Source organism: Sphaeramia orbicularis, chromosome 5 (assembly GCF_902148855.1).
Source record: "Sphaeramia orbicularis chromosome 5, fSphaOr1.1, whole genome shotgun sequence".
Classification (NCBI taxonomy): domain Eukaryota; kingdom Metazoa; phylum Chordata; class Actinopteri; order Kurtiformes; family Apogonidae; genus Sphaeramia; species Sphaeramia orbicularis.
This window is the reverse complement of record NC_043961.1, coordinates 45917020-45931244: the sequence shown is the minus strand read 5'-3', so window position 1 is coordinate 45931244 and position 14225 is coordinate 45917020. Positions and strand designations below refer to the sequence as shown.

The 14225-nt window shown below is 40.3% G+C and overlaps 1 protein-coding gene across 3 annotated transcripts in view; it reads left to right on the top strand.

The window, feature by feature from the left end:
* Window positions 1-14225, top strand: part of mtss1 (MTSS I-BAR domain containing 1) — a 99877-nt gene that overhangs the window by 70724 nt on the left and 14928 nt on the right. For 2 of the 3 annotated variants that reach the window (XM_030135350.1, XM_030135351.1), the window contains exons 7-11: window positions 8533-8690; window positions 10712-10819; window positions 12346-12443; window positions 12623-12701; window positions 13397-13549. In XM_030135350.1, coding sequence (XP_029991210.1) covers window positions 8533-8690; window positions 10712-10819; window positions 12346-12443; window positions 12623-12701; window positions 13397-13549 — 596 coding nt within the window. The remainder of the gene's footprint in view (window positions 1-8532; window positions 8691-10711; window positions 10820-12345; window positions 12444-12622; window positions 12702-13396; window positions 13550-14225) is intronic. The other variant, XM_030135352.1, reaches the window with a different exon arrangement.

Genomic DNA, 14225 nt, shown 5'->3' with positions numbered 1-14225 from the left:
TGGAAAAAAACTCATCATTAAATCTGTAACATTTCCATCTCAAGCAGCACAAACAGTAATCCAATTCAATCCTTATAAAGGATTCAGTCAGACAGGTAGGAAATTCTACAATCTAAGTTGTACAGACAGTCCCATCTCAAACTGTGAAGCCTCTGGGTGTAATAACTTCTGGCCCGTCTGTTGTAGCTGTTGCTCTGGCAAGTCATACTTCCAGGCAGTCACCTGAGCCACACCCTTCCCTCCTCCACTATCAAAGCAACACACCCTACGGTTGCCATGGTTGTACTTAACCACTACAGTCCAATGACAAAACAGTCTGAAAGCTTGCCAGGAAAGATTCCTCATGACCCGATAAGGCAAAGAAACACACATGCAATCAAAAAGAAATGGTCAGATCTTTATACAAATATCCTCTCTGTCTACAAATCCCATACGCAAATCAACAGACAAAAATAGTACACACACACACAGACCCACCCATGGTAAACAGAGCAATGTCTGATGTGGGTTTAACATCTCTGGACATGTTTTCTTCTTGTCTCTCTTGAAACTCCTGGCAGATGTATGACGAATCCTCAGCTCTGATTGGTTGATCCTACTCTGAGAAGAAATGTAATTAGTTGTGTAATTAGAATCATGTGACTCTTGAAAGTTGTGTTATACAAACATGTGTCTCATTGGTCAAAGAAGAACCTTTTTACTCTTGTTGGCTCTCTACTGCTTTAGGCTGTATTCTGAGTTTGACAAATGCATCAAAACTACTGTATTTGATGCAAAAAAGAAAAATGTAACTTGCAGTAATTTGCAAATTATTCGTATTTCAAATAAGCATGATGGTTTTGTTTGTGAAAATTCATGTGTAGCTCTTAGTGATGTCAAAAGAATAAAAGGCATGCAAAGAGAACAGAAGAGCCACAGATTCATATGTTGTCACCACGTAATAACACAGAAAGACACGTACACATACACGCAGTCATACAAATACACAACACAACCTTTTTTCTGCGCAGCGTTCCAAATCTTTTTCTGTGCACTCGCCAATCAGTGCTCCACGTTATAATTATCCTGGTGTACTGTGTGTGTGTGTGTGTGCGTGTGTGTGTGTGTGTGTGTGTGTGTGCGTGTGCTTGCGTGTGTGCGTGTGTGTGCTTGTATGCGTGTGTGTGCTTGTATGTGTGTGTGGACAGTGTATAATAAGTGAGGATAGAGACAGACTAAACTGCTGTTTTGCTGGTAAAACATTTTGTCTTCTAACAAAAGTCCTCTATCTTCATCTCTTTTTCTTATTTCAGTCCATTGTGTTGAAAATCTTTTTCTGTTCCCTGTAGAAGTTTACTGTCTACATTTACACACGGTGTATAACTCCTACTCTGCACCACACACTATCTAACCCAAAGTACAAAGATTCATGCAGACATAGGCTGGTTTTACTTGTGGTCATTTATTCTAACCCATGTACTTGAACACTGACACAGAAATACCCATGCTTTCCTCAGAATGTGTTCTTGTTAGCGCTGGTGGTGATTTCCTGATTTTTATCCCACCCTGAGGCTAACATAACCTGTCTAAATGAGGAATGTTAACAAGCTGGTGTATTACAAAAGAAAGTGCCTCTAATGACAATGTTGATGAAGTATACAGGGCTTGTATCTGTTAGTCAGTTAATAGGTAATAAGGTACTCTGTTTTTTTTTTTTTGTTTTTGTTTTTTTGTTTCTTTAAAAGAATTTCCTCTTTTTCTGTGCCAAGCTCTGTATTTGTGCTATTGTCAGCACATCCTACATTTAGACTTTTAAAAGCAGAGTCCAGATACCAAGTGCAAAGCAAAATCCCCGTAATCTCTTGAGTCAAACACTGGCTTCTGGGAGCCTGTGAACCAATGGTCAGAGAGCTAAAGTTTTGTTTGCTCTGGTAGATAATGTCTGAACCCCCTCCCAGTCAAACCGATTTCCACCTGACCAAAATCAAGCCAGGCGAATTACAACAGTTTATCTGATATGGAATTGGACTGATATGAGGTTCACATTTAGGACACAGCAAATGTGGATGCCAATGATGTGCAATGGTCTTGAATTCCTTTTGCAATTGCAGAGGCATTTTAGCTTACATTGTTATTTATACCCCTAGATTCTCCCAGACTGACGGCATTTGAGAACTTCTCTGGCAATACTGTTAGTTAATATTGGTGGCAGCAGATTGGCCCAAACCCCAACCAAGTGTCTTATGCCGCGTTTCCACTACGTGGTATTAGCTCGATTCAACTCGACTTGGCCGTTTTGCGTTTCAATTACGAAAAAGGAACTGGAATCTGGTACCCGATACTAGTTTTTTGGTATCACCTCTGCCGAGGTTCTAGGACTGGGGAACAGATACTAAAACATGATGTGTAAACACTGCAGACCACTGATTGGTCAGAGAGTTGTCTCTGTGACCCGCCGTTTTACAAAAAACAGATGCGGAAGTTTACAGTAAACATAGCAGTAGGTCAATCCACATGATGACAGCCTGAAAAACTACACCATGGTTTGTTGAGAAGGTTCAGACATAAAAATTCAGCGTGAGCTTGATGAGACACCACGCAAACGAGCGAGTTTATCAGCAACTCTCTGAGCCCATGACACGAAGTAACACGCCGTATCGCTTTGACGTCCAGATACTGTAAAGTCAGTAGTATCCTGTAATGGAAATGGTCTCCAGGAATAGGACCTGGTACCCGAGTCGAGTCAAGCTGAGTCGAGCCAGTTCCACATAGTGGAAATGGCATCTTCTATGTACCTTAGCATTGATTCCACATTGTCCAAACTCCACTGGAGGGATGGACACAAACAAAACGTATTCCTTCATGGGCTGTTTTGAGGATGGTAGTAGCAAGTGATGTTTAACACGTCGTTCTAAAATGTCCCATAGGTGTTCAATTGAGATCTGTTGACTGTGAAGGCCATAGCATATGATTCACATCATTTTCATGCTCATAAAATTATTCAGTGAGCCCTTGTTTCCTAACGATTGTCATCTCAGATGTGGCCACACCTATTGGGTTTTTCCGCATCTGGATATCACATTGTACTGTAGATACACACTGATACTGTAAGGAGTTTGTTTTGTTGTAGGTTTAATGTTCACATGATGGGGTTAATTGATGATAGAGGGTACGGATTTGATGTCACAGCTGACAGAAGTTACTGGTTACACCCACTGAGTGGCAAAAATGCTAAGGCTTGAATGCTGTGAAAACACTATGGACTCAGGAGATAGGATGGGATATCCACCGACATCAACTGGAAGATTAATGTTTCAGTTCTCAGATCATTTCTACATGTTCTTGAGCTGAACCTGAAATTCATTGCCTGCTCCTCTGGTATATGAATATGTGAAATAGGAGATCAACTCATGACACATTGTAACACTTTGGTGTCATTAAGGTAGAAAAGCACTGTAAAAATGCACAGTTCTGTTCATTTCCTAATATTACATTTAAAACAAGAAAAAGCTGAAATACAGTCATGTGGAAACACACCTGTTTGGTCTAAGTTGCAGATGAATTTAAATTGATATATTTATTACACTATAACTTTTCGTACAAATGTTTCATGTACCAGTAACCTAACTGTCAATACCCACATGCTTGGTAGCACCTTAACAAAACTCTCTTACAAGTTGTAGTCAAATAAACATGTTGTAGTATCGTAGGTTGTGTCTCGTATATTATTCACACCATTTGTTTAATGCGGAAAAAGTTTGACCAATTATCAGGCTTTTGTATACCTTGAGGCAGGGGCGGAGTTCAGCCCAGGAGTTTTCATGCCCAAACTGACCCACTTTTTCCATGGAGTAGGAATTTTAATAAATGAAACAACAGCTAGCTCTTTCAATGCCTTATTATTGGTTATAAGCTCAGGTATATGTTGGTAGGTTAACAGAAAACACTTCACTTTAACATTATGTTTAATTCAAATTTAAATCAGATAAAGATTTATAAGGTAAAAAATATGATAAAGATGAAAACGTATTTACCTTTGTACAGAAGCAATAAATTGAAATTAAAATAATTTAAAATTGCATTTTTCTTCCCAAAAGAGAGGCGCTCTATTGTTAGGATTGTTAAATTGATTGTCCCGCCCTCCATCACCACCGACTGACTCGCGCTACCGCTCGTGGGCCAAACCAACTTAAACATTTGGGAGGGAAGAATTCCCTAGATGGTAGAACCCATCTAATCTTCTGCGATGGAGGGGCTGCGCTGTCAGATGAATGGAGAATGAATGCATAGTTGAATGGAAAACGAATGCAAGAGGAAGATTAGAGAAGTGACAGATAAGTGTCAAAATTATTTTCCCATCCAACCGGCCCAAAGTCCTAATTGACATGAGCCGGCCCATTTGGAATCCTTCCGAATCTCCCGATTAGCCACTCCGCCATTGCCTTGAGGCATCATTGTATCTCTGCGGTTGAATTCAGGTTCATATAAATGTTATGAAACCTGACTGCTACCATGTTAATTTTAATGGATTACTGGTTCTTTGGTAAATTGTAAGCATCACTGTTGGGGTCCAGCTGTCACTAGCTGAAACCAATAATGTTTGTTTTTCGGGGTTTTGCAGTTTTTATTAAATGCAGTTGTGTTGCAGCTTGTTTAAACCTGTATAGGGCACTCAGAAATACTCTGAAATTCAAAATTTCAACCCTAGTGTGTTATTGGAGGATATAACAAGATTTTATTACTTCTGCGAAATTTTTCAAAAAATTTCATTATGTAGAAAATCAAGGTCAATGAAGTTACCATATTTGGTTCCTTATCTGTAAGTGGCAAAAAATCAACCAAAAAAATCCAAGAAGTATATATAACTAGAAAAACACTCTCAGAATGCAGACCTCCACCAAGGCAGTTCAGTGCCCCCCCCCCCCCCCCCCCGAATCACCACCAAAATGTAATCATTTGTTCCTTGTGCCAGTATCAACACTTCTTGAAATTTTCATCCAAATCTGTCCATAACTTTCTGAGTTATCTTGCACACAGACAGAGAGACAAACCAACGCCAGCAAAAATGTAACTTCCTTGGCAGAGGTAAAAATACAAGAAAAACACATTAAGGTGAAAATAACATCACTTTTAGAACATTACAACAACGTAAGTGCTGATCCAGACACCTGTCAACATACACATTATCCCTTTGAACATCATTCCTTACATTAGTACTATTACTTCATGGTACCTAACAAAGCAGTTACACTGTTCATGCAGAGGTGGACCTTACAGAATCTGTAGAACACATCTGACCTGAGATTGCTGACTCACTGTCCTTACTGTACTGTAACTGTCACTGTTTTGTAATGTATTCAGAAATTACCAAAAATAGTCACTGGCCCAATAAGGGGTTAACCGCTCAGTCCAGACTAAGGAGGTGTGTGCTGATGGAAAACATTTGTGCATACTCTCTATAAGCACTTGTTCTTGCATGATGGGATGTCAATTGACAGATGATCTTTGCGAAATGTAGTTGAGCGGCCCAGTAATGGGAACGATATGCGGCCTGTTTAGACTTAAACAACATTAAATCAGGATTTAGGACTCTTGACCTTGGCTTGACGTGTTTGTTTACTCACTCAGCTCCATATGAGAAAACTGAAACATACCCAGTCATTTATACCACATGATCAGCATTTCCAAGTCACAGCCCGATTATTAATGTGACGTAAGAAGCTGGAGACAGTGTTTTGAAACAAACACAAGGTGTTATTGCAGAACTTTTTCCCAGCTCCGTCTGAACCACGTTTCACCTTTAACATGAATAAGCCGGCTCTGTGCTCTGCACGTCTCTGTGTGTTTCCGTGTGGAGTAAGTTGCCACAGGCCAGACGTTAGGACAACATAGGAAATGATCTCTGTCCTCTCTGTGCACTCATAGACACACCTGAGTGCGACCTTTCACAAAGTCTGCAGTGTGTGTTTGATGGTGGAATCTGCACAGTGCTGTTTTCCATTGGATTTACTGTTAGTCACTCCAGTTTTAGTTGGAAATAGCAGTTGTCAGAGTACACTGGTGACTGAGTGGTGAAGGGCACCAACCAGGAAATGTAGTGACTTTAGCTGGAGTCAAAGGTAAAGTGTTGATTGTAATATTGAATGTTTTTCAGTGGTGTTCACTGGTGTGAATAGGGGTTACTGACATCACTGAGCCTGTCACACCTGGCTTGGCCAGCAAAAGCATCCAGATGACCAAGCCAGCCTATAATACTCTAGACTTTTTTGAGTAACACTACTGTAGCAATGAATTAATTTTTACAAATCTATAGTAGAGAGGCAGATAAGATATTGATAATTAAAAGCAGCATAAATAAACTGCAAAATATCAACCTCTAACCCTGCTTGTTAAAAAATAAAAAAAAGGAAAAATAAGAGAAATTAACTGCCTATGACTATTATAAACTTGATAACTGTTGAACTAAACCTCAAATTCTGTAATGATTATATCTGGACCTGAACATGAAGCTACATGGTTTTCCCCATGATGAGGCTAAGTTACAGCACCAAAGCCATTCTGTGTATCAAATTAGTGTAAAATTAATGTTGAGAACATCAAAACTAAAATCATTTTGACGAATGAACTGATCTGATCCCACTGGACTTCTATTATAAGTGCAGTGCACATAAGTCTTCCACAAGCTCAGCGCAATTGTATGAAATTAGTTTTTAACAAATTCTATCTACTTTTCTCGGGGTGAACCCCTAAATCTCACAATGTGTAAGCTCCTCCCCCCACCACAGCCACACAACACCTAAAACCCTCAGATACCTAGGGAGAACCCTGAGCTGCTATTTTCCTTTAAGGTCAGTAAATCCAGTTAAGAAACCCAGTGTGTAAAATATCCTATCACCACCGATTAACCTATCTGTCCTAATTGTTGTAACCTGATCTTTGTCTTTACCTTAGACCTCCACTACTGTTAGTTAGACTTTCCGTGTTGTTGAAAATCAAACTCCATGGTCTACTAAAACACCCAGTTTCACAAGTATGATATGTACTACATGAATTTGGTTGGTGTCCTGGTCCTTTAGAATAGGCTGCTGGGTGTAAAATTTGACCTATCCATGAGAGGTCATGTGACAGTCCAGTTCACATGCTGGCGGTGCAGTTCTGTAAACAGTACAGTAAATCAACCAGATGGTGGGTTTGGGGATGATGGGGTTTCGTTTCTGTTTGCTTGATCTGTTTCTGTCCTTCACTCACATTTTGCTTTAAGTTCTTTGATTTTGTTTTGATCTGACAGCATGTTCCATATGGCCTGAAAAATATTATTGCTGTAATGCAATAAAAATGAAAGCCATGGTCATTAAGAGCCACGAATAAACCATGATATAATGAAATCACAAATGCCCTGTAATTTGATTTACATGCATGTTTTCCTATTTATGAAACAGAAAAAGAGGCCTTAGAGGAGGATGAGGTCAAACAGCACGTGTGTGGTAAACAGCTGGCATGTTTTACCAGGAACAGTGTGTATTGTTATACTGCCTTCTGCTGTTGGGTTTCAGTATCACACCCTGACTGTGATTTCAGTGTCGGGGACTTGGGTTAATAAAATAAGGTTAAGGTCAAGGTGTCTTTATTAGTCTCCCTTGGGAGAAATTTGTCTTGAGCAGAGGGGTCCGTTGCACAGACAACACATACCATTCATGCAACAATAAAAATAATAAACAAAAATAAACTTCAAGAGTAAAAAATAAATTAATACAATAAAAGTGCAATACATTGCTTAAGAACAAAAGTGCAATGTGCAAATTCAGCATTATGTATAAAAATAATACAGAACAGAACACACCCCTTACACTGTTACACTCGTGGTCGTCTGAATGACCTTCCTGTCTTTCTATTCATCTCGGGTAATCTGCTCATTAATGAGCTTCACTGGCAAAGGGATGAATGAGTGTTTGTACCTGTTGTGTTTACAGAGTGGAACCCGTACCTTCTTCCTGAGTTAAGTAGAGTTAAGTAGTAGTGTATTTGGGGTGCGGTGCATGAGAGGTATCTGATAAAATATTGTCTGCCTGTCTGAGGACCATTTGTTCAAACAGGTCACACTACAATTTAACAGTGTTTGTTTCATATTTTTATGCATTTTTAACACTGGCTTAAATTGACAATAAGCATATACGTAAATAAGCAAAATAAATTGGCTTCCTCTGCATTTGAGCTGCATGTGTATGGTTTGTAATAGTTTCATAATGACTTTTTTAGTTTTCATACATATATGTGATGTGATGATTATCACATGATTGTGTTGATAGTCATTTCAGTTTGGTTTATTTTGCTCACTCTCCCCCTGTGGAAGACCAGATCATAAGATCAGTGACATTGCAGAACTAAGGAATATATAAAATACATGTTTTGTCTTTTTTTTTAATTTTAGTCTAATTGACATCTCTTTGAATTTATTGGGTAAATAATTGTGCTCAGAACTGAAACAAGATGGTCATCTGTGGCCTGATGTCGGTTCTTACCATAACACTGGTTCCTCCCTGTGTGTTTCTTTAGGGAAGGATGAGGCACGAGGCCAGCTGGATAGCGCACTGCAGGATGTTAATGTCCGTTACGCCGTCCTGGAAGAGACAGAAAAGAGAGCGGTGTGCAGAGCGCTGATAGAGGAGAGAGCACGATACTGCAGCTTTGTGACCATGCTGAAGCCTGTTCTGGTCAGTCATCAGTGCTTGTTTGATTGGTTGTTTATTTGTTTAGGTACCCATTCTCCCTGTGTTGCAATACCAATCCACACCCTTCTTGATATGGCTGCCACTGTCAACTGTTACGTAACTTGTTGGAAAACAATCTGTTTTACATTCTCCAAAGACAGAGGGGATTATTTAAATCCCAACATGTTCAGTTTAATACAAGAGACTGTGAAGAAAACCCTCTCAGTCTCACATTTGATATGCTCTGGCTGATGGACACTAGGTGTTTCTGAAAACAAGTAATAGTTGATGCTCTTTAGAATAATGTATTGGTTTTTTGAATGTTCTCAGAAACACCCCAAGAGAAACAGATGATGGCTGAAAAATAAATGCAAATGTAACATTAAATGAAGAACCTAAAACATGTATTTTATTTTTCATGTGTGGTTAATTCTTATTTAGAAGTACACACATAGTTTCTGGTGTTGTTTTGTTTTTGTTTTTACTGATGAAGCCATGAACTGCATTTGTACATTTGTCTATTTAAGTTGTAACCAATGTTACTTTTATGCTATGGTTGATAAAATCACCCACTTACTGCTATATGGAGATACACTATATTGCCAAAAGTATTCACTCACCCATCCAAATAATCAGAATCAGGTGTTCTAATCACTTCCATGGCCACAGGTGTATAAAATCAAGCACCTAGGCATGCAGACTGCTTTTACAAACATTTGTGAAAGAATGGGTCACTCTCAGGAGCTCAGTGAATTCCAGCGTGGAACCGTGATAGGATGCCACCTGTGCAACAAATCCAGTCGTGAAATTTCCTCTCTCCTAAATATTCCACAGTCAACTGTGAGCTGTATTAGAAGGAAGTGGAAGTGTTTGGGAACGACAGCAACTCAGCCACGAAGTGGTAGGCCAAATAAACTGACGGAGCGGGGTCAGCGGATGCTGAGGAGCACAGTGCGAAGAGGTCGCCAACTTTCTGCAGAGTCAATCACTACAGACCTCCAAACTTCATGTGGCTTTCAGATGAGCTCAAGAACAGTGCGCAGAGAGCTTCATGGAATGGGTTTCCATGGCCGAGCAGCCGCATCCAAGCCATACATCACCAAGTCCAATGCAAAGCACCGGATACAGTGGTGTAAAGCACGCCACCACTGGACTCTAGAGCAGTGGAGGCGCGTTCTCTGGAGTGATGAATCGCGCTTCTCCATCTGGCAATCTGATGGACGGGTCTGGCTTTGGCGGTTGCCAGGAGAATACTTGTTGGACTGCACTGTGCCAAGTGTAAAGTTTGGTGGAGGGGGGATTATGGTGTGGGGTTGTTTTTCAGGAGCTGGGCTTGGCCCCTTAGTTCCAGTGAAAGGAACTGTGAATGCTTCAGCATACCAAGACATTTTGGACAATTCCATGCTCCCAACTTTGTGGGAACAGTTTGGAGCCTCTTCCAACATGACTGTGCACCAGTGCACAAAGCAAGGTCCATAAAGACATGGATGACTGAGTCTGGTGTGGATGAACTTGACTGGCCTGCACAGAGTCCTGACCTCAACCCGATAGAACACCTTTGGGATGAATTAGAGCGAAGACTGAGAGCCAGGCCTTCTCGTCCAACATCAGTGTGTGACCTCACAAATGCGCTTCTGGAAGAATGGTCAAAAATTCCCATGAACACACTCCTAAACCTTGTGGACAGCCTTCCCAGAAAAGTTGAAGCTGTTATAGCTGCAAAGGGTGGACCCACGTCATATTGAACCCCATAGACTAGGAATGGGATGTCACTTAAATTCATATGTGAGTCAAGGCAGGTGAGCAAATACTTTTGGCAATATAGTGTAAGTTGTGTGTATTCATGCTTAAATTTCACATGTTTAAGTTAGGACTGTGTTTCCACCATGAACAAAGCTGTCCACATCTAGTGCATTTGGTGAATTGTAAGTGTACATCTGTGGCCACAGTCTGTTGGAAATCAGTGCTTTAGTGTTTGTTTGAAGCCCAGAGATAAATCTAATCTCTCATGTTTGTGTGCTCAGGACCATGAGATCAACATGCTCGGAGAGGTGACCCACCTGCAGACCATCCTGGAGGATCTAACTAGCCTAACAGCAGAGCCAAATAAACTGCCAGCAGCCAGTGAGCAGGTAAACACACTTCTGACCTTTGAACAAATCACATGATATTTTCATTTACCTGTTATGTCCAGTGCTACTCTCTCTTCAACCTTGATAAATAATTAATATGCCTTGTTTCACTTGCCCACAGGTCATTACCATTGTCAACCTATATTGTCTAACCTACAGGAACCACAAATTGTGGACAATGCCAAAGCCAAGCGCCCCTAACAAAGTCAGAACCATCGAGGGCTACATTAGCGGCGCTAGTGCTAGTGGCAGTAACCCCAGGCCATACCTGATGAACCCCCAGACAAGATGTATGCTAAGTGTAAAGAACTGTGTATATACATTATAGATTATCGAGGTTGCAGAGCAAGTAGCACCAGCTAAACACGTCAACATCTTTCAAGTGTGCACTAGCACCCCCCCTCTGTTGTTATTCTATGTGTTTTTACCCTCGGCCACACTGGCCGCAGAGTATTGTCATCAGTTGGTCGTCTGTCTGTCCAAAAACTTTGGCTTGCACTGATAAGATAGGGTGGTAGTAGTGCGCCTAATGAGTCAGGCCGAGGGTTTTCAAGTGTGTGCACATTATGTTTTGTAACCTGAATTGACTTAACAGACTAAATTGTAATCTTTTTTTGTCTGCTTTCGGATTTAAATTGGCATCACGTAACAATGGGGTACAAACACAGTGGAGTGGAAGTATCTGTTGTTCACTGATGTAAGTAACAGAGTGGGACAGTTTTAGTAGTCATAATTACCTAGTTATTGTCTTAATCAGTAGCTCCATATTTAGAACATAGGTCAGGAGGATGCTGTTGCTTATTTATTTAAGTTTTCCTTTTAGGTAGTGAGTCGTGCAGGCAATAATATGTGCAATGATCTGAAGGTTTAAAGAGTCCAAGTTGGTATTTTTTTACTCCTTGGCCAGCCATCGGCCACAGGGGTATTGTCATACCCTACGGCGTCCCTCTATGTGTCTGTGCATCTGTGTGCCTGTCCATCAGCGTCAATGCAATTACTCGTCATCAAATCGTCTGATCTCCCTTATGTTTGGTATTAAGGTGCAACTTGGGAAACTCTTGGACACATTCTTTGGGCCTCGACCTTGACCTTCATTTTCAAGGTCAAATCTGGGTTGATGTGTCAAATTGACCTTTGGCAACAGCATTAATGTGATCACTCTTCACCAAATCATCCAATCTCCTTCATGTTTGGTGTTTAGGTACAACTTAAAAAGGTCTTTGATGAGTTTTTTGACCATTGACGTTGGCCTTCATTTTCAAGGTCAAATCATGGTCGATGCATAAAATTTGGTCAGCAAGTTGACCCCCATTTTTCAAGACTTTCGGGGTCAGTACATGGTCATAGGGGTCGAAAGGCTAAGCTAGAACAGATGAGGGGAGGGGAGGGGATAGTCATAGTGATAGTGATATTGGTAGAGGAGCAGGGAGCAACAGGGGTGTAAGGTGCAGCACAGCCCTCACTGTCGAAAGGGGTGGCCAAGTGGTCGAGCCAACGTTCCATCTTGAGCTTGTTTTTTTTTTTAGGTAATTTTGGATCTTAAAGGCTCAGATTTCAACTACACATATCAGACACCTCCTGCATCTCCCAGCAACACACTGTCCAGGAAGAGCAGCATCAGCAGGTAACATCACATCTATCTCCCTCTGTATCTACCTGTTACTGGAGCATTGTGGACTGTTTATTATAAAATTAAATCATGTATCCCATGTCTTTATTCATGTGTTGTTCATATTTCGCAAGAATCATTGCGTACTTATGGAGCATCATTAACCTGAGTGCTGTGTTTCTGTGTGTCTGTAGTAACTACCAATCTGGATCAGTGAGACACGTTCCCTCTCTGGACTCCATCAGCTGTGCCGTAGATGGTGTCCACATCCAGGTAACACATACCACAGATACATTAGCTGCTTTTTAAATACAACACACAGCATGCTTCATCTTATTTGACACTGCAGTGAATACAGTGCTCGTCAGCTGTTTCAAAAGTGTTTTAGACCACACAGACAAAGGTAAATGAAATTATGTGGGCTTCTAGATTTTCCAGATTTGAGCCCCTAGGCCTATGGGGGGAAATATATCAGCTGTTATTGGGATAATTATTGAATTGTTTTTGTTTTTTTTTCAGTAGAAGTAACAGATTTAAGAAAATTTGCCCAATTTTAGAGACACTAAAGCATCTTAAGGTTCTGGACCGTTGGTGAAAAATGTTCTTTGACAATTTCACTTTGGGCTGTTGTACATTATCTATTTTTTTCCTATGTTTTTTATACAGGAAGTCATTAATCCAAAAATAATCTGCACTTTAAGTTAGCAGGAAAATAGTGGGTAGTTACAGCAATTCCACAACAGAATATTTTTAAAATTGCAAAACATGTAATTTAAAATTTCCCCCAGTTTAAAGTTTTGCATATTATTTTCCAAATATAAAACACGAGTCTACTAACAGATAAAACAAGAGAATGATGAACTTCTCACTTAACACTGACAAATAATCAAAATTGTTTCAGATGATTTTCTTTAAATGGCTCCTGCAGCAGCATGTTACTCTCCGCTGTAACCCTTTTCTGTGTGTAGCGCTGCTCCTCCCCCTATCTGCTGATTGGCTGTGACGAAACTGGGCGGTCGCTCAGTGAAGGGAACTCCCCCTCTCGCCTCAGTCGGCACAGCAGCTGCGGTCGCTATGGCGGTTACCATGGCCATCGTGTTAGCCGCAGGGATATGATCACTGTGAGGAAAAAAAACAAAACAAAAAAAACTCCAAACCCAAGTATCTGACAGTGTGTGATCGTGATGTGACATCTGTCATCATTGTTTAAACCTCATCTCATAGTGTTAGTTTTCGGTTTAATTCTACGTCTACATTTAGAACATTCGTTTCAGTGCCATGTTTTATGTCAACAGATTTCATTTGGTTGGAGTTTAAATGTTCCCAATTTCATCCCGGAGAATCTTGATTTCATGTCTATATGCTTTAACTTTGATCTTGTTTTTGTCATCATTGTAAACAAAAAACTAATCCCATTCCTGTGTATGTTTATGTTTACTTTGTTTCTGTATGTCTGTTTCTGTGCATGTTTGTGTCTGTGTTATTATTTTCCTATCTGGAAATGGAGCTACAGAGTCTTTCCTTTTAGAAACAGCCAACCTCTGTAGAGTGATTTCGTAGACTTTTAATGTTAGTTAATGAACTCATTGGACCCTACCAGTGGATGGTCACACTGTAGATCCTTAAAGCTGTATTCCCTAATTATTTTGTTAATTTGGCATTTTTGAAGTTGGACCCTTGGAGCAAAATGTCATCATGTACAAATACAAATACACATTACTTATTAGTTAAGAACTTAGTCCTTTGCTCTTGTATACAAATGGCACATAATACCTACAAACAGCTTCTTTTACCTTA